Source organism: Camelus ferus, chromosome 35, assembly GCF_009834535.1.
Source record: "Camelus ferus isolate YT-003-E chromosome 35, BCGSAC_Cfer_1.0, whole genome shotgun sequence".
Taxonomy (NCBI): Eukaryota; Metazoa; Chordata; class Mammalia; order Artiodactyla; family Camelidae; genus Camelus; species Camelus ferus.
The window spans coordinates 23,796,765-23,817,588 of NC_045730.1; the positions used below are offsets into that span (position 1 = coordinate 23,796,765).

At 41.7% G+C, this 20,824-nt stretch overlaps 1 protein-coding gene across 3 annotated transcripts in view; it reads right to left on the reverse strand.

Moving 5' to 3' along the window:
- Nucleotides 1-20,824, reverse strand: part of MPP7 (membrane palmitoylated protein 7) — a 163,007-nt gene that overhangs the window by 14,998 nt on the left and 127,185 nt on the right. For 2 of the 3 annotated variants that reach the window (XM_006176676.3, XM_032474026.1), the window contains one exon: nt 1,125-1,205. The exons of the other annotated variant lie outside the window; for it this stretch is intronic. In XM_006176676.3, coding sequence (XP_006176738.3) covers nt 1,125-1,205 — 81 coding nt within the window. The remainder of the gene's footprint in view (nt 1-1,124; nt 1,206-20,824) is intronic. 3 annotated transcript variants of the gene reach the window in all.

A 20,824-nucleotide genomic window follows, 5' to 3' on the forward strand; every position in this document is an offset into this window, starting at 1 on the left:
TCCTCGTGTTGCTGGAAGGACAAAATTAATTAGGACAAATAAAGGAGATGAAGACACAGAAGGAAATTAATACATTTGTTTTGTTCCTTTTAAGCTGTTTTCCACCCTCTTGGTTTCTTCTGTAATTGCTCACCTGTGAGCTTAGCAACTGTTTTGTAAAAATTTTCTAATTACTTATATATTGCGATACAGCTTTTGTAAGAGAAGTGAGTAATTAAGGTGAAAAAAAAAAAACATTTTCCTTTACTTTCATCTGTTGGTGAAAGCCAGCAGCCCTATAACTTATGGCTGAAAATGATTACAAATAATAATTTGGAAAAATGTAGTAACAAGGAGTAACGAGGTACAGAAAACTGTAATTTTAAAGTAAAGTTGAACTCGTCCAAAACTAGAGAACATTGCTAAGGGCAATATACAAGTGAGCTTTTTTTTTTTTTAAACATTACTAAAACCACTTAAAAAGCCAACATTTCAATGTAGTCTTTTAGATGGCTCTCGAACATCAACAAATGAAGTAGCCAAGTGGCAATTACTCTGGATATCTAACTGCTCCCTGTGTCGCATTTCACACGTAAGAATGCCTATGAAAACCACTTTCATAAAAATAGGTCTAACTCTGTATCCTGAGAAGACGCCTGCCACACTGGGGTTCTGTGGCCACAGAAGGGCCGTTTTACTCTCTGCTGATTACTACAGCATAAAGAGTAATTAAGAAACGTTTGTATAAGCTTCCTTCCACTCTCTGTGTTTGGTCCTTCAAATCTTAAAGCTCGTGGAAAACTCTGGAAATTTAAGAAACAGAATAGACTTCTGTTGAGAAGAAAAGCTGTATGTCATGATTTGATGTCATACACGTATCAAAACTCACTGTAAAAATTAAGACTAGGGAAGGTGTCATCTGCAAACACCCCGCCAGTGGTCTGTGTAATCTGGGGCAAATCCCTTAATTCTGGTGCCTCAGTGTCCTCCTGTGTAACACGTGGACAGCGTCCCTCCATACTGCTGAGGGCTGCTGTGAGGTCTGGGTGGCGACCGCGCACAGCGGGGCTTGGCACCACGCACACTGTCAAGTGCTGGGCAGTCATTAATGTCACCGCAGGAGCATCAAACAGCACGGGACTTACGGGGCACCGTCACTCCATAGTGCTGTGTGTCACTGATCAGCAGCTTCCGTTTCAGCTCATTCAAACCCACCCCTACAGGACCTGAAAAACAGAATAACAGAAATTCATTCCTAAACGAACACCGTACATATGCTGCTGTAATTGACATGAATCCATAAGTAAGCCATGAAAGCATGTGTCCAACTTCACTTGCGTCCCAAGTAAAGAGACTATCTCTGGTTAAGTTGTACAGAAGAGAAAGCCAGGCGTTCTTTGATTGCTTCTTTGCTTTTTAAATTTAAATCCCCACTTTTCCATTCAAAAGACTAGACACCTGTGTGTTTTAAGTGAAACACTCAAGAGCATCTGGGCACATTAACAAGTAACAAGTAATGGCACCCAGAAGAGCTTAAAACAAGGTGAGCCTGAAAAAGAGTGAACTGCACAGTCTGGATAGGAATCTTTTCAATTTCAGACGTTTCTAGATCTCAATAAAAGAAAATCTTTAAACTTGACTTTATTTTACATGCAGACCTAATTATGCGTTTTAAATTTGTAGAACCATCTGTGTATTTCCACCATCAAGATCCTCTCCAACACAGCGTGTTCTCAGTTGGTCCTTAAGCATTAGAAAACTTGCAAAGACCACACGTGTTTACATCCGCCAACGTGTCCACACTAAGTGCCTCTAATGAGCAAGGCGTACAGTAAACGCTTGGAGAATAAAAGATGGTAAGTGAAGTCTGCCTTCAAAGAAAGTAACTGGGTTGGGAGAGTCAAAGTTAGAGATGGGCCAGAGAACAAAGAGTGGTTTCAAGTATGTGCCCAAAATCAGAAGTTGGAAGCCCCAGACGGCTGGCTTCTCACAGCCCTGCCATCGGGGTCTACTTAGTGACGGCGGGTCACGTGCTGAGCAGAACACAAGCTGCAGGGCTAGGCTGTCAGACCCCCATCTTTGTTCCTCCCTCACCAGGTGATGCTGGATGCTGTGGTCAGAGTGTCTGTGTCCCCCCAAATTCACAGGTTGAACCCTGGTGCCCCAATGTCATGCTGTGGGCAGCTGGGGCCTTTGGGAGAGTCTCAGGCCACAAGGGTGGAGCCACCATCAGTATGATCTGTGCTCTGACATAAGATTTCACAGAGCTCTCTGGCCACGTGCAGACATGAAGAGAGAGGACAGGCCTCACCCCACCCCACCCTGCTGGCACCGTGACCCCCATTTCCAGCCTCCAGAACCGTTAGAAATTGACTTCTGTTGTTCACAAGCCACCTGGGCTGTGACATTTGTTGTGGTATTCCTGAAAGGACAAGACACCAGACAAGTTAAAGGCTTTGAGCCTTGGGTGTACTTCATTCTAATTCTAAAAGGAATTATGCTCGCTTTATGGCTAGTAACCAGCACAGCGTCCAGGTGGTCACGTGTTCGTTCCTTTGCGTGCTCACTCTCCCAAGCTTTGAGAAGACTGAGGTTTTATTCCGGACAATAAAGAACATACAGGTGGACAGAACAGAGTTGGGTGGGCATCCCGGGCAGAGGGCACAGTCTGAGGGAAGATGAAGATGCCCGAGTTGGGGACTGTGCTGCCCTGTGTAACCAGACCTGTCCCCCAGCTGGTCATTCACAACCGCCGTCCACCTTCCCACACACTGCTATCACGCACCAATTCCCTGAGACAGCACTTCTCAACTCTCTCTTTTTAAAATACTCTGTATTACCCCAGTTGGATCCTGAAATGGCATTCCCAGCTAATGTAACTCATGAGGGCATATCAACTTCTCCCTCCAAATTCATATAATACCCTGATTGTGATACAGAAAAGATAAAAGAAAAAGTAATTTATAATAAAACAGTGGGCATTTATCAGTATGTAAATACTTGGGTGTGACTGAAGAAAATGAAGTCAGATGTCTGCACCTACTTGTAATAAATAAGTTTGGACTCTGAAGTCGTAAGATCTGGAACCGTTCTGTACAAGAAAGCACAGGAAGACAACAGCCCAGAGGCACAGGCAGACATCAGAACAGAGACCAGCAACTAGAGAGAAACCACAGAGGCGTCCTACTGGCATGTGATAGGGGAAGAGGGGAAAAAAGAAAGAAAAAAACCAGCCTTAATAGGGAAACAGGGACGCAACATGTCAAGACTATCAAAGTAGAGAAAATATAAATTTTACAAAGGAGCTGCGATGTATGTGCAGATACAGCATAAGCATCTCTGTGGGACGGGGCAGCTGAGTCATCTCTTCAGTCCCTGAGCGTCCAGCACATTTGGACGTCACGTGGGATGCGGGTCAGATTTTTGTTCTGTAGAAATGTCAAGTCTATGTCCCTGGGGGCCTCAGCCATTCGACATTAACAAAAAAGAAAGAAAAAAAGTGCCTTTGCAGATGTCCACAGTGCTCCCCAGTGGTCAGTCCCGCCCCGCATGGGACCACCGCTCGCCACTCTCTGCACCCCAATCCTGCCACCATCTTGGGTGGCTTCAACACCCCTGGGGATACCCTTCAGAATGTACCCACCCTCTTACTTCCCTGATGCCTGAGCACTGGCAACCTTCCCTGCTACCTTCACTTCAGCCACTTAGGCAAACCCTGCCTCTGCCCTCACTGGGAGCTATTTTGTTACTAAAGTATTAAACTCAGACTTTCCAGTGTGATTTCAATCTCTGATCCTTTCCGATCTCTCACGCAGGCACCTCTCCCATGCCTATTATCCAGAGGACCTCCTGTGTTTTTTCTCCTTCCCTTTCAATCTGACAGTCCTTCGTGTCTTCACATCCATGGGCCATAATCTCTCCCTGAAGGCTCTTGCACGCTGGCCTTTGATCACACTTGTGGAGGAAACTTCCCTAAGATGGGGCTCATGGCTCTTCCCCACATCCACGCGGGACTGCGGAAAAGCCACCCAAGCCCGGAGCAGCAGCACACACCGCCGTGCCCCCAGCTGTTACTCCGTTTTCCTTACCAGTTGCATTCCCCGGATGTCCAGATGGTCATCTCGGTCCTCCAACTCCTCTCTCCTCACACCTGGAGTTTCCGCTACTCTCGCACATCCATGTAATGAGACAGTTGCCGGAGGCTGTCCCTTTTCCCTCGGAAGCATCCTCAGATCTGCGCCTCACCACAGCTGCCCATGAGTTCAAGAGATGACCTTTTGTGCCTCCTCTGCTGGGTCAGCCTCCCCGCCTGCTCAGCCGCCAGCGTGGGCTTCTCAGAGCTGCTCTGACCTGTGCTCCCTTGCCTAACGCTCTTGGAAACGTAGTTTCTAGTGGCTCTTTTGAACAGGACTCAAATCGTGACGTGGCTTAGAAAGCTCTGTGGCATCTGATCCCAACTTTCCTCCTGCCTCAAGCTCCCCTTCACCCGAAGCCCCAGGTAATTCCGACACCTCCTTCAGGGCTCAGCTTGAGGAACTCTTCCTCAAGAGCATCTCTCCTGACCCTGTTTCTCATTTTCACGTTATCAGAGCATCCTGGACCTCTCCCTCCTGATACTCAAAAACCCTAAGTAAACAGCTGGGTCGCGTGTTGCCCTCAATGTTACCGCTGCGTGAACTGACGGCTCGGGGCCACCGCCGCCACCGCAGGCTCAGCAGAAGACCTCGGCGACTTCAGAGAACAAAGTGCCACACAGGCAGTTCTGCAGAGTCCCTTCCAGGAACGCTTCGGGGCCCATCGGCACCACCCCATCCTCTCTCCAGGCAGGTGCTCCCACGTCCTCTTAGAGGTTTCGCTTCCTGAATCTTAACCTCTCTCGCTTTCTTAGCTCCTTCCCACCATTACTTAAAATGAACGTTGTCTCCTACCTCAAAACAGCAGGAAAACCAAAAACACTCAAGAACACTTGCCATAGCCCTATGCTCTCCTCCAGCGACTGCTCCCTCCCGTCTCTACCGAGCGGGTTGGGGTCACGGGTTGGGGTCACTGGCACCTCTTGTTCTTCCTCCACTGAGAACAGAATCAAACATGACCCTCTGCCAGGTCTGCCCAGAGGGCGTGCTGTGAGCTCTGCATCCCTCCTCTCTCCTCTCCATCCTTCCTGCTCCCACCAGGCACCGCACACTCTGGCTACACGGGACCCCCGCTTCCTGGGATGTGGCAGGTTCTTTTTTGTGCGGGCGGGTCCTCACCACACGCCGCTTGCTTTTGCAGAAACACTCCCGCCCTTTCCTCGCCTGCAAATTCACGCTTGTTGTTCGGAATTCATCCTGGATACGCCGTAGAGATTCTCTCCTGACATTTTACATTTGGGTTGGGGACCGAGCTCACATGTTCCCTGTCCTCCCACCGCAAAGGACCAGTCATACTCTGTCATCATTGTCCGTTTACTTGTCTTTATCCTCTAACAGACTTGAGCTCTGTGAACACAGATGTCATTGGCTTGGTCATCATCTGTTTTCCTAGCTGTCAATTTAAATTAGACTCAGTCATCATGCCGTTATGGAGGTAAAACTATTTGCCGAATGAACCAAAGGAGTGGGAGTTCCAGTGAAAAGCACCTGCAGCCAGAATGCCTGGGTCTGATGGTTAGGTGAAGTGCTCAAAGTCACTGAGAGAAACTGGCAGAGCTCACATTTGAACTTGGCTCTCCTGATCTTAAGATAAAGAGAAGCAGAGGGGAAGGTGATGAATTTGGCTGTGGAACAGTGAGTTTGAGGAGAGGAAGTCCATCTCCTAAACTCAGAGGCCAGGGCTGGGGTCTTCTTGCAGGTGGAATCACATGGAGGTAAAACTGGAGACTGTGAGACGAGGAGGGGGCAGCGATCAGCTTTCACTGGCGGTCTGTGAAGTGCCAGGCCCTGCGCAGGGCTCGTGTGTTTTGTCTACCCCGATGGGACAAGCAACATGTTGAGTAAGAGCTAAAACTTACCCTTTCTGCACACATGATGCAAACTCAGTTACAGAAGCTCTGAACCGCAGCAAACAAAACACGACACCAAAACTCTAAAGAGTGGGCCGCGGTCTGCGATGCCCCCTCTCCACTGAGGCCTGAAAGGAGAATGTGAATTTACGGTTCCTTCGGCGGGTCTCAGCTCTGGAGTGCTTCCCAGGGTGTGAGCTAATTTGCTGAGCGAAAGTCTAGCCTTTTTTTCTTTTTTTTTTCTCTTTTTCCTTTCTTCTTCTACCCCTGCCAAAAAACCACAGTACTTTATTTTAACTCTGGAGGGAAAAACTAGGTATGTTTGAATTAGTGGGGAAAAGTATGCTGTCTCTAATGTGTCACCCTTCAGTTTGGACTGTTTGCAGTGTCCACCGTCACGCCCCCTTACTCGCGAGCTGGCTTCACCGCACACTCGCGCGCTATGCCAAGAATGCGTGGTGGCAAACGATTTTATCTAAAAACTTCCCCTAGATTAGGTTCTCTGAAGTCATCATCTTCAAAGGTAGGACACTGTTCCAAAAAGGTTAAACTAGCGATATACTTTCAATCGTGCTCACTACGAAACTGTGCGGCCGGCCAGTAAACAGCATTTTCCCTGCCAGGCCCTTGGATCAACTCTGCCCTCCACGCAGACCAAGTTCTAGAGTTTTTCCTCTTTGGATCTTGACCTCAAGGTCCCAACTGACATCCACACTCCTGTCCCCTTCTGTGGGGAGGCCTACGTTCACCTTTTCAGTTGGCTGGTTTGTATTTAGAATACGAGACCTATTTCCACCAGTCAGTTTAGGGGCGCACACGAGTCAGGTTGGTTCACCCGCCTCTGGCATGGGACAGATTCATTTCGTCTCCAGTACGTGAATTTTCATCACAACTGGTGAAATACATTTATACGGATGTATACAAATAGGCTACGCTGGTTTGTTTTCAGTTGTGCCTGTTAAAGCTGAAGAGAAGCAGGAAGACCGTCTAAATGGCACATGTTTATAATCACAGACAACAGGCTTTGGGAGGGGAATGGCAGTGACACAAGCACGTCCTCCTGTGCGGCAGGCTTGTGTTCCACACCCCGTTACTAATCCTCAAAACATCCCTACGAGAAAGGTATGATTATCCTCGTCTTACAGATGAGAAAACTGAGACAATGAGAGGGTGAGGAATTCTCCTAAGATCGCACATCTGGAGCGCAGCTTAACTGTGATTCAGAAGCCTGTCCGTCTGCTTCAAGAGTCTGCGTTCTCTCCCTTCAATCTAGCATCTTATCAAAGCAGACAGAACACGAGCGCAGGTAGCCTGCTGCTCTGCTGTCTGTCTGTGGCCGTGATCCGTTACGTCACCAAGCCTCTCACCCTGTTCCAAGCTGTCCCACACTTCAAACAGTGATGAAAAGCGGTGTATGTGGAAGGCAAGAGACTCTGGCTACAGAAAGTGGCAGAAGTTGAAGCTCAGCTTAATGAAGATGAGAAGCGCACTGAGCCCGTGCAGCACGCACGCGGCAGGTCTGTTAGGACTCTTGACTCAGGGCTAAGGAAGATCAAACTGGATGATGATATCCGAGGAAAAACCAAAAAAGTGCATTAAAAAATCATTTTGGAATTTGCAAATTGGGAATTCAGACACTGCACTTAAGTGAATGTGCTTGCTAGCTTCGAAAGTAAAAGAATGTTCCTATTCAAAGCAGAAATGTAACTTTTTTTTATTATTATTTCATAAGAATTTAGGAAGTCACTTTGTGTGCAGATTCTGGGAAGAAAGAATAAAGGCCACGCACATCAATCCTCATTAGTCGAAACGCTTGTTAAACGTGTGTTTAAAAAGTGCCAGCTGGATAATTAAGATAATGAGAAAAGCCTATTACTTTTAATTACTTTTGTGCATTTAATTCGTTCCTGAGAGTAGGCCAGTGTGTCATGTGTGATTTGATTAAGAGCACATTCATTTCAGCCACAGGAATACAGCCCACTTAGGGGTTAATGAAGTGATGCTAGGAAAAGTTTCATTTAAAGCTTTACATTTAATAAACTATTCATATTAACTAAATGCAAAGATGCTTTTTAAAAAGAAAAAGAAAAAGAAAAAGATTTTGGAGGCTGGGGCTGAGATGGCAGAGTAGGAACACCCTGAACGCACCTCCTCCCGAGGGGCACACCAGAATCACAGCTATTTACAGAGCAGGTATGGATGAGAACGACCTGAAGGCTAGCAAAAAAAACCTTTCACAACTGAAGATATGAAGAAGGAGCCACAAGACGGGTAGGAGGGGTGGAGACAAGGTATAGTCCAGACCCATCCATACCGCTGGGTGGGAGACCCGCAAACACCACACCCCTGGGTGGGAGACCCGCAAACACCACACCCCTGGGTGGGAGACCCGCAAGCAGGGAGTAAGTATGACAGCAGAGGTCCTCCCTGTTCAGTGAGGGGTCTCAGCCCCTTATCAGGCTCCCCGGCCTGGGGTTCCTGCATCGGGAAGATGAGCCCCCAGAACTTCGGCGCTGAAGGCCAGCAGGGCTTACTTTCACGAGAGCCAGAGGCCTGTGGGACACAGAGACCCCACTCTTAAGGGCGCACGCAAAATCCCACATGCTCTGAGTCCTGGCATGGGGGCAGTAATCTGATAGGAGCCTGGGTCAGACTCACTTGCTGATCTTAGAGAGCCTTCTGGAGAGGGAGGAGGCACCCAGTCCCTGGGGACACAGATGCAGGCAGTAGACACTTCTGGGAGCTCATTCTACCACAATGACACAGGTGCTGGCAAGTGCCATCACCTTGGAGTCTTCCTCTAGCCCATCAGCATTGGGTGCTTTCCTGCCCAGCAGCAGGCCAGGACCAGCCCTAGGGCACCCTGGGGCCTGCAACCAGCCATGCTGGCATCTGGCTCTGCACAATGGTGGGCTGGGAGCCACCACATGAGGCAGGGCCCGGCAGCCAACTGGGCTGTGGACCAGCATGCCCACTGGTGGTCAGCCCTACCACAACAGATGGGCCCACACAGCCCACACAGGGACTTCCCTAGAGCAGGTAGCCCCGATGACCAGAGAGGAGTGTGCTGCTGGGCCCCATGGGATGTTCCCATCATAAGGCCGCTTCTCCAAGATTGGGAAATGTAACTCACCCACCAATATACAGGAATAAACAGAGAGCAATGCAAAATGAGGAGACAGAGGTATATGCTCCAAATGAAGGAACAAAGACAAAACCTGAGAAGAACTAAGGGAAGTGGAGGTAAGCAATCTACCCGATAGGGAGTTCAAGGTCACAATCATAAAGAGGCTCAGCAAACGTGGGGAAAGAATGGATGAACATGGTGAGAAGTTAAAAAAAGATAAAATATAAGGAAGAAACAGCTGAAGAATACAATAACTGAGATAAAAAATACACTAGAAGGCTCAACAGTAGATTAGATGATACAGAGGAATAGGTATGTGAACTAGAAGACAGAGTAGTAGAAATCACACAAGCTGAACAGAGAAAAAGAAAAAAGAACTTTAAAAAATGAGAATGGTTTAAAAGACCTCTAGGACAACATCAAGTACTCACATTCACACTAAAGGGGTCTCAGAAAGAGAAGGGAGAAAGCTGCTAAGCACATATTTGAAGAAATAATAGCTGAGAACGTCCCTAACCTGGGGAAAGAAACAGACATTCAGGTCCAGGAAACACAGAGAGTCCCAAACAAGATGGACCCAGAGAGGTCCCACATCAACACATGATAATTAAAATGGCAAAAAGTTAAATATAAAGAGAAAATCTTAAAAGCAGCAAGAGAGAAGAAATTCATTATGTACAAGGGAACTCCCATAAGACTATGAGCTGACTTTTCAGCAGAAACTTTGCAGGCCAGAATGGAGCGGCATGATATATTCAAAGTGATGAAAGGAAAAAATCTATAATCAAGGATCTCTGTCTTCAGATTTGAAGGCACAGTAAGGAGATTTACAGAGAAGCAAAGGCCAAAAGAGTTCAGCACCTGCTGTGCCAGCTTTACGAGGAATGTTAGAAAGGCTTCTCTAAGCAGGAAAAAAAAAAAAGGAAAAAGGAAAACTTTATTGGTAAAGGCAAGCGAACAGTAAAGGTGGTATAGATCAACCACTTATGAAGCTAGCAGAAAGATTAAAAGACAAAGCAGTAAAATCATCTTTATGCACAGTAAGTAGTTAGGGGACACACAAAAGATGTGAAATATGATGTCAAAAACATTAAACGTGGGAGGGGGAATAAAATGCAGAGTTGTTATGATGCATTCAGACTCAAGATCAGCAATTTAAAATAATCATGTGTGTGCATATATATATATATGTATGTGTGTGTGTGTATGTATATATGTATATATGATTATAAATGAACCTCATGGTAACCACAAGTCAAAAATGTATAATAGATACACACAAAAAAGAGAAAAATCCAAACATACACTAAAGATAGTCATCAAATCAAAAGGGAAGAGAACAAAAGAAGAAAAAAATGCTTTTAAACAAGCACTGTAACAAGAAACAAAGAAAGGTGTTACATAATGATAAAGGGGTCACTCCAACAAGAAGGTATAACAATTGAAAATATATATGCACCCAACATAGGAGCACTTAAATACATAAAATATTAACAGACGTAAGGGAGAAACTGACAGTAACAGAATAATAATAAGGGACCTTAACACCCATCTAACATTAATGGACAGATTACTCAGGCCGAAAATCAATAAAGAAACAGTGGCCTTAAATGACACCTAAGACCAGATGGATTTAACAGATACACAGAAAACATTCCATCCAAAAGCAGAACATTCCTTTCAAGTGCAAATGGAACATCCTCCAGGACAGATCATATACTAGGCCACAAAACAAGTGTCAGTAAATGTAAGAAGACAGAAATTATGTCAAGTATATTTTCCAAACACTAGACTAGAAATCAACTACAAAGAAAAACTTTTGTCACTTTTATTCAACATAGTATTGGAAGTCCTAACCAATAGTCCATAGCAATCAGACAAGAAATAAAATGAATCCAAATTGGAAAGGAAGAAGTCAGACTGTCGCTATTTGCAGATGACATGACCCTGTTCATAGGAAATCCTAAAGATACCACCAAAAACCTACTAGAATCCATCAGTGAATTTGGTAAAGTTGTAGAATATAAAATCAACATACAAAAAATCTGTTCCATTTCACAATAAACCTTGTAGAAGAAAATATAGGCAAAACATTATCTGACATACATCTCAAAAATATTCTCCTAGGGTAGTCTACCCAAGCAATAGAAATAAAAGCAAGAATAAACTAATGGGACCTAATTAAATTTACAAGCTTCTGCACAGCAAAGGAAACCATAAGTAAAACAAAATGACACCTATGGAATGGGAGAAAATTTTTGCAAATGAAACCGACAAAGGCTTGATCTCCAGAATGTATAAGCAGCTCATATGACTTACTAAGAAAAAAACAACCAACCCAATCCAAAAATGGGCAGAAGACCTAAACAAGCAATTCTCCAAGGAAGAAATACAAATGATCAATAGGCACATGAAAAAATGCTCAATATCACTAATTATCAGAGAAATGCAAATCAAAACTACAATGAGGTATCACCTCACACCAGTCAGAATGGCCATCATTCAAAAGTCCACAAATGACAAATGCTGGAGAGGCTGTGGAGAAAACAGAATCCTCCTTCACTGCTGGTGGGAATGCAGTTTGGTGCAGCCACTGTGGAAAACAGTGTGGAGATTCCTCAAAAGACTAGGAATAGACTTACCATATGACCAAGTCATCCTGCTCCTGGGCTTATATCCAGGAGGAACCCTACTTCAGGATGACACCTGCACCCCAATGTTCATAGCAGCACTATTTACAATAGCCAAGACATGGAAACAGCCTAAATGTCCATCAACAGATGACTGGATAAAGAAGAAGTGGTATATTTATACAATGGAATACTACTCAGCCATAAAAAACGACAACATAACGCCATTTGCAGCAACATGGATGCTCCTGGAGAATGTCATTCTAAGTGAAGTAAGCCAGAAAAAAAAAAAAAATACCGTATGAGATCATTCATATGTGGAATCTTAAAAAACAAATAAACCAAAAAAAAAAAAAAAACCATAAAATACAAAACAGAAACAGACTCATAGACATAGAATACAAACTTGTGGTTGCTGGGGGACAGACTGGGATTTCAAAATGTAGAACAGAAAAACAAGATTGTACTTATAGCACAGGGAAATATATATAAGATCTTTTGGTAGCTCACAGAGAAAAATATCTGACAATGAATGAATGTATCTATATTCATGTATAACTGAAAAACCGTGCTCTACACACTGGAATTTGAAACAACATTGTAAAATGACTATAACTCAATTAAAAAAATGTTAAAAAGAAATCTGTTGCATTTCTATACACTAATGAAAACCTACCAGAAAGAGAAATTAAGAAAACTGTCCCATTTACCATCACATCAAAAAGAATAAAACACCCAGGAATAAACCTACCTAAGGAGGTAAAAGATTAGTTCTTACAAAACTATAAGGCAATGATTAAAGAATCAGAGACAACACAAACAGAAAAATTAACTGTATTCATGGATCGGTAAAGTTTGTATTGTTAAAATGACCATATTACCCAAGGCAATCTACAGATTCAATGCAATCTCTGTCACAATTATACTACTGGCATTTTTCACAGAGGTAGAACAAAGAATTCTAAAATGTGCATGGAAACACAGAGGACCCCGTGTAGCCAGATTAACCTTGAGAAAAAGCAAAGCTGGAAGTATCACGCTCCCTGATTTCAAACTATACTACAGACTTTCAGAAATCAAAACAGGACGGTACTAGCACAAAAACAGACACACACATCAGTGAACAGACAGAAAGCCCCAGAGTAAGCCCCTGCAGATATGGTCAATTAATCTGTAACAAAGGAGGCAAGAATATACAATGGGAAAGAGACAGCCTCTTCAATGAATGGTGTTGGGAAAATGGGACCACTACATGCCAAAGACTCAAGCTGGATTACTTTCTCACATCATGCACAAAAATAAATTCAAAATGGATTAAAGACTTAAATGTAAGACCTGAAACCATACAACTTCTAGAAGAAACACAAACAGTATGCTCTTTGACACTGGTCTTCACAACGTATTTCTTTTTTGGATATGTCTCCTCAGGCAACAGAAACAAAAGCAAAAATAAACAAAGGGAACTACAGCAACTAAAAAGCTTTTACACAGTGAAGGAAAGTATCAACAAGATGAAAAGACACTGAATGGGAAAAGATATGTGCAAATGATATATCTAATAAGAAGTTAATATCCAAAATATACAAAGAACTTATACAACATCTAAAAAACAACCTGATTAAAAATGCGCAGAGGACCTGAATAGACATTTTTTCCAAAGAAGACATACAGATGGCCAACAGATACATGAAAAGATGATTAACATCACTAATCATCAAGCAACTACAAATCAAAACCACAAGATACCATGTCACACCAGTCAGAATGGCTGTCAGCAAAGAGACCAAAGAGATAGCAAATAACAATTGTTGGGGAGGATGTGGAGAAAAGGGAATCCTTGTACAATGTTGATGGAACTGTAAATTGGCACAGCTACTACGGAAAACGGTGTGGAGTTTCCTTAAAAAATTAAAAATAGAACTAACATACGATCCAGCAATTCCAGTTCTGGATATTTTCCCAAAGATAATAAAATACTGATTGAAGAAGATATATGCACACCTAAGTTCACTGCAGCCTTATTTCCAATAGCCAAGATATGGAAGCAACCTGTGTCCACTAACAGATGAACAGGTAACGAAGATGTGGTACTTACGTACAACGGAGTAGTACTCAGCCATAATAAAGAATGAAACCTTGCCATTGGCTACATACATGGACCTAGAGGGTTTTGTGAGAAAGTGAAATAAGTCAGATGGACAAAGACATCCTGTGTATAATTTCACTTCATGTGGAGTCTAAAACTCGAAACAAGTGAACAAACCCAGCAAAACAGAAACAGACTCAAAGACACAGAGTACAAACTGGTGGTTGCCAGAGGGAAGAGGGCTGCATGGGTAAGTGAAGTAGGTGAGGGAGACCGAGGTAAAAAAAAAATTTCAGTTATAAAATAAATAAGTCATGGAGGTATAATGTACAGCATGGGAAATATAGTCAATAATATCATAATAACTTTTAAGTGATAGATGGTAAGTGGACTTATCTTGGTGATCATTTTCAAATGAAAAATACGGAACCAAAAGATTAATTTATAATTGTAAGATTTTTAAAAGCTCTATATGTAAATTCTCAGCCCTTATTTACATAGGAGAATTAAGACATACATGACAACTTTGACCCAAATGACCCCAAAGTCTGTTGAAATTACTGACTCATCCATGTAATCACGAGAGGTTGAGTTTTTTTCATTGTTCTCTTTTCAGATTTTCTCTTTTTATGCCACAAATATGTGTAAGCGTTTATGATTGCAACAAATGTTTATGTGTAGAGAACAAGGAATTTGCATTAGAATGCAAGCACAATATCTTTTCAAAGTCAATTCATAGTTAGTTGACGCATAAAAGTTTTTCATTCTGTAAACACGGCCCCTAAAAGATCTACTTTCTGAATCTAAACAGACAAGTGCAACTGAAGCATTGAGGCAATAAAACCAGTGCCTCCAGTAGCATTCTGAAACTGTTAAGTACACCAAACAAATGCTTTAAAATATTGGTATGGTATTCTTACACTAAACAGACAAACAAACAAACAAGAACCAGCCATGTTCTACAACATTGTACTTTAAAGCATCAAACATGAACTTATTTATGTGTTAGCACAGATCTGGAGTTAATGGATAATTATTTGCTAGAACAATAATGTATTACTATTATGAAAGTAATGTTGAAATCTATGAAATGTGAATTTTTTTAAAAAATGACACTCATGTAGCCCTACAAAGAATGAGCATAAAGTAATATCCACTTGTAAATGTCCAGCACAGAATTTAGTTGTAGTTTTTCTTGAGGCTGATGAGCATCAAATTTAATTTCAGAATATAAGTATCGGTGGGTGGTACCTTCCACAGAAAAGGTCAATAAAGATTATAGTGTCAATCTGTTAGGAAATAAACTTCTCAGAAAGAGATACAGATTGGTGGGGATTAGCCCAACTAGTTTTAACACACTATATATTCCAGTAACAGTCACAGTGTCTTAATGAGAAAATCGATTTTTATTTATGTCTAATATTAAATTATATATTGGGAAGAAATCTGCTGTTCTGACCAAGTACTATTCACCACTGCTATTGATCTTTGAACATGTTGGCACAAACATAAAAATGGCACATTATGTGAAAAGCTCTTGTCACAGAAGCAGCTTTTTTTTGTTTTTTAGTTTTTATAGAAATTATTATGTATTTCTTTTTTCCTGATAATGTTTTATTATATTTGCCAGTTTTCCCTTAAGACAGATTCATTATATTTACTCCTTCTCCCTCATAACTAATGAACACTTCCATTAAATTTTTAAATTGAAGTATATAGTCAGTTACAATGTGTCAATTTCTGGTGTGCAGCATAATGTCCCAGTCATGCATGTATATCCATATATTCATTTTTATATTCTTTTTCATTAAAGGTTATTACAAGATATTGTATATAGTTCCCTGTGCTATACAGAAGAAATTTGTTTTTTTTTTTTTAATCTATTTTTATATATAGTAGCTAACATTTGCAAATCTCAAACTCCCAAATGTATCCCTTCCCACTCCCTTTCCCGGGTAACCATAAGGTTGTTTACTATGTCTGCAACTGTTTCTGTTTTGTAGATGAGTTCATTACTCTCCTCTTTCTTCTTTTTTTAGAAGCAGCTTTTAATATGTGTTTACCCTCAGTGTACCTGCACTGCTTAACATGACAATTCTTCCTCATTTCCTCCCCACAACCAGACATTTTATGGTATTGGCCAGACTCGCTCCTCTTACTCTCCAGTGAAAAGTACCAGAATCGCTGGAGACTACAAATGTATCTAACCTGCTTTTGTGACCTGAAAAAGACCCCACTTACTCACTTGATTTACTGCAAGACAAATCAAACAGAATCTCTAGGTATCCCTTGGATCAGACACGTTATAAAAAGTCTATTTATCATACTGCAGCATAAAATAAAAATAATTATGCTATTATATTTGACTCGTGATCTTATAATGATCGCATTAGTGGGTGGCTGGATTTCTGCGTTGTAGAGTGACAAATCGGTTAATAAAACTCAATTTCAAGTCCCCTTGGAATCAAACTACATAGAAACTATAGCAACTTAGCAGTTCATAACAAGCCCTGACAGAGCTTATGATTTTCTTTCCCCTGTTGCTTTCATAATGGAAGAAAAAAATGCAATTAATGAAGCATCAATCTTTATGCTGATGTCAGCAGAGGGGGGAGAGGAAGAAAAGAAAAAGGAAGTGGGGAGCTTGTTGAAAGAGCATCCGTTTTCCCCGAAGCGTCCACCTACAGCAGACTTGAGAGTGATTTAAGTACTTATCTCAGCCCTAACTCAGGGTATGACAAGGATGCAAGAAAATTAAAAGGCAAAATAATATAGTAACCTATAATGAAGAAGAACATGAAAACGAATGTATGTATGTATGTGGATGACTGAAGCATAATGCTATACACCAGAAGTTGATACAACATTGTAAACTGACTATACTTAAAAAAAAAAAGGCAAAATAAAAACCATCCTTGAGTCTTCCGTAGCTAAGCAGAAGAGAGCACGGATAACTTCCTTAACTTCACAGTCTGTTCAAAATGGAACTTGAGGGGAGGGTATAGGTCAGTGGTAGAGCACATGCTTAGCATGCACAAGGTCCTGGGTTCAATCTCCAGTACCTCTGATAAATCAGTCAGTAAACCTGATTACCTCCCCCTGCACCGCCCCCCCAGAAAAAAATTGCAACTTTTTCCATGAGGCTACGGGCTACCATGATCTCCGATTCAAAACACCCAAGTCTGCTGATGCTGCTCTGCTTTTACTTCCTTCTGTGCCATTTATCACCCTCTAAAAGCAATTCAATTGACTCTATTATTTACTACTAATTTATTATGAATATATATTTATTGTCTGTGTCCTTCCACTAGAATGAGGGGGAAAAAATGTTGGTGATGTTCAATAACAAGCTCACGTGCCTACAACAGTGCCTGGTGCAGTCAGGGCACCGTACAAATCCACTGCACGAACATAACTATGATTTGTGCCCAGAAGTTAAGCCAGAGTGCAAACATTCGAGATAGACCAACAGCATAAAGAGGCAACGGTGATTCTAATGCAGATCGTATTTACCTCTTCAGTACAGGATTGTCATGTGAAATCCATCACACAATCACAGATTCAATTATGACTTCTGGGTTGACAGTTGTCTACACAAAATCTTCCAGAGCAGACTGACTCCTCCAAACCTTCGATCCAAGTTCAACAAATGCTATGGGAATCCTGATCGACATCAAACATTCATGTTTAGCTTTGAGTGCTTACTTTCCTCTCTGCTTTATGGGGGACACTTTTTGTTCTGTCATAGTTTTATGGAGAAATGGCGACAGTCTTATAAATGCCGACTGATTCGAACTCCTTCCACAAAGCAGTCTTCAGGCAACCTTTAAGGCTCAGCACAAAGGCGGGCAGAACAGGAGTTAATGTTCAAGCTGGGAGCGTGAAATATACAAGATTTACTGTCTGTTTCCTCTTGCGCCTCCTAACCCGACAGGACACGTCCCAAACTGTCTGACTATCCACAAGATGGATTTCTGCCTTTTATTGGCTTAAGCTGTGAAAAGTGTGCTAGTAGCTTTTTAACACCAAGGGTTTCTTCCTGCTCCTTACCCGACACACACACACATAGTATCTGGCTTTATTACTTTAAGTTTTAAAAAGTCATGTTTTGCTAAAGATGAAACTTATGTAGAAAAATGTACTGAATGCCTGACATTTGGTATGTTTTCCTTTTTCTTTTTTTAAACAAACTCCTCCACTGTCATGTTTTTATCATGTTAACAAAACTGGCTAATTTTAACTTCTTGAACATTAACTCCGAGAATTAAAATCACCCAATATTACGGTAAAAAGTAGGGAAAATAATCCTCAGTAGCTCCTTAACGACATGTTATCTAACAGTTTCAAGGCAAAACCATGATTCCTAATGGCTCTGAGAAACAGATGAGGCGAGAGGAGGACCATAGTGCTTACACTCTCCCCGTCTTCTGCCCATGGTACTGCAGCCAAGAACTGTTTTCTAAATATCTCATTTTTGTAATCATGAAGTCAACGGCCAGTGCAGAAGCAATGGGAATTTCCAAACTCTGAGTCCACTGCTCGATGACCTCATTTAGATGATAAACTGCAGAATAATCTAATTTAACTTAATAAGAGTTTTGAACACTGTGCTTCGCAATCAGCAGAGGCCGCCTCACATTTGAACATTTCATCTTTCTCTTGTTCGTATTTTTAGTTAAAACATAAGAATTACATTTTATGAAAAGCTTAGTAGGACCAGGAGTCAAGCTAAGTCTCTGCAAATATCTCACTCAACCCTCGAACAAACCTAGAAGGCAGGTGATCTCATTAGCCTTGCTTTTTAGATGAAGAAACTGAAGCCTGAAGCCAGGGGAAATTGGAAAAACTGAAGCAGGTGTCACCCAGCTACTGAATGCAGAACTGGACTGGAACACAGCAGCCTGTCCCACTTTAGAAGGGTGAATTCATTAAGAAAACATAATACTCCTAACTACACATCCACCTAGCAACAGACCTTCTAAATACACTCAGCAAAAGTGGACTGATGTGGAGGGAGAAACAGACAAATCCATAGTTATGGAGAACGAACACTCCTCTCCCAACAATTAGCACAAGCAGACAAACAGGAGACCACAGGAGATCTGAATAAATGATCAACCAACTTAAATAATGTGTACAAAACACTCTGTCCAACAACAGGACACGTTCTTTTTAAGCGCACGCAAAACATGCAACACAGACCATATTCTGGGCCAAAAAAAAAATTGACAGATTTAAAATAACTGAAATCATACAAAGCATATTCTCTGACAATAATGCAATTAAATAAGAGATCAACAACCAAAAGATAATCTGGATAATCTCCAAATATTTTTAAATTAAATAACAGGTTTCTAAACAACTCTTTGATCAAAAAAGTCACAAAGGAAATTTGAAAATATTCTGAATACATTATAAAAACACAATAGATCAAAATTCACAAGATACAGTGCTTCGAGGGAAATTTTAACTTATGCTATTAATACTTTGTTAAAAAGGGTTTCAGCTCAATGATCTAAGATTCAACTTGAAACTAGAATAAGGAAATACTAGATAAGAAATCAATGAAATTGTGAAAAGAAAAATTTAAAAAAATTTAAATGTAAAGTTAGTGTTATGAAAGATCAATAAATTGGACAAAGCACTAAGACAGAAAGATTCTAAGAATGACCCCCCCACCTCCTGTTTTTAACACCCTTGTGTAATTCCCTCTCCTTGATCGTGAGCAAAACCTGTGATGCTTTGTCACAGGTGATGGGTTGTCACTTCTGTGACACGTTACATAGACTGTGACTTCCATCTTATTAGCAGACTCTCCGTTAACCTTCTCAGTTTACACACTTGGACAAAGCAGCTACCACGCCGCAGATGCTCACACGACAAGGAATTGAAGGTGGCCGATGAATTCTGCCAACACGTGGTTTTAGGAGTAGACCCATCATCAGTCTAACATTCAGCTGTGACACTCACCTCTGGCCAAAACGACTGCAGCCTTGGGAGAGACCCTGAAGCCGAGGACTGGCTAAGTCATGCCCAAGCTCCCCAGTTCTGACCCACAGAAACTTTTCTATAATACACTTTTTGCTGTTTTAAAGTCACTACGTGTGTCGTAACTTATTATGGGGTGATAGATAATTGATGTAAAATTAAGAAAAAATTACCAATATTATGAATAAACGTGAGGAAGTTACCATAGGTCATTACTGAGAGTTACGCGGTACTAAGAGAATATTATGAACAACTTTATGCTTATATAATTGGCACCTCAGGTGAAATGGACAGATTCTTTCAGACATAAACTTTCCAAACTTCACTCAAGAAGATCCCCTCAACAGTCTGTGTGTGCGTGTAAAGACAGAGGTGCACTCTCTCTTGCATGTCTGCTCACCTTTCTTCCCTCCTCCCTATCTCCACTCTCTCTTTTTTAAAATAAATTAAATTTGTAGCTAAAAATCTCTCCCAAACAATGGCTCCAAGTCCAGGTATGTTTTCACTGGGGAATGTTACCAAACATTCAAAAAGAAAAGTCACACTAATTCTACACAAACTCTCCAGAAAAATGAAAGGAAGAAACAGTTCCCAACATGTTTTATGAACACAGCACTACGCTGATATGAAAGCAGACAAGTAACATCTTGAGAAAACTGCAGGCCAGCAAACTGAACCTAGTACCACGCAAAAGGCACCATGACTTAGTGGATTTTCTGCTGCGGACAGCAAAACTCATTCAACCTTCAATAAAATCAATGCAGGTCAGCAATTCAATACATCAAGTAACAAAAACCATAAAATCATCTCAATTGATGCAGAAAAAACCATTTGACAAAATTTAACTTCAATTCCTGATAAATACTCTTAGCAAATTAATAATAGAAGGGACTTTTCTTAACCTGGTAAAGTGCATCTATTAAAAAAAAAAACCCTATAGCGAATATCGTACTTCCTGGTGAAAACTGAATGCCTTCTCCCCATGATGGAGGACTGAGCAAAGATGTCTGTTCTCACCAGCCCCATTCACC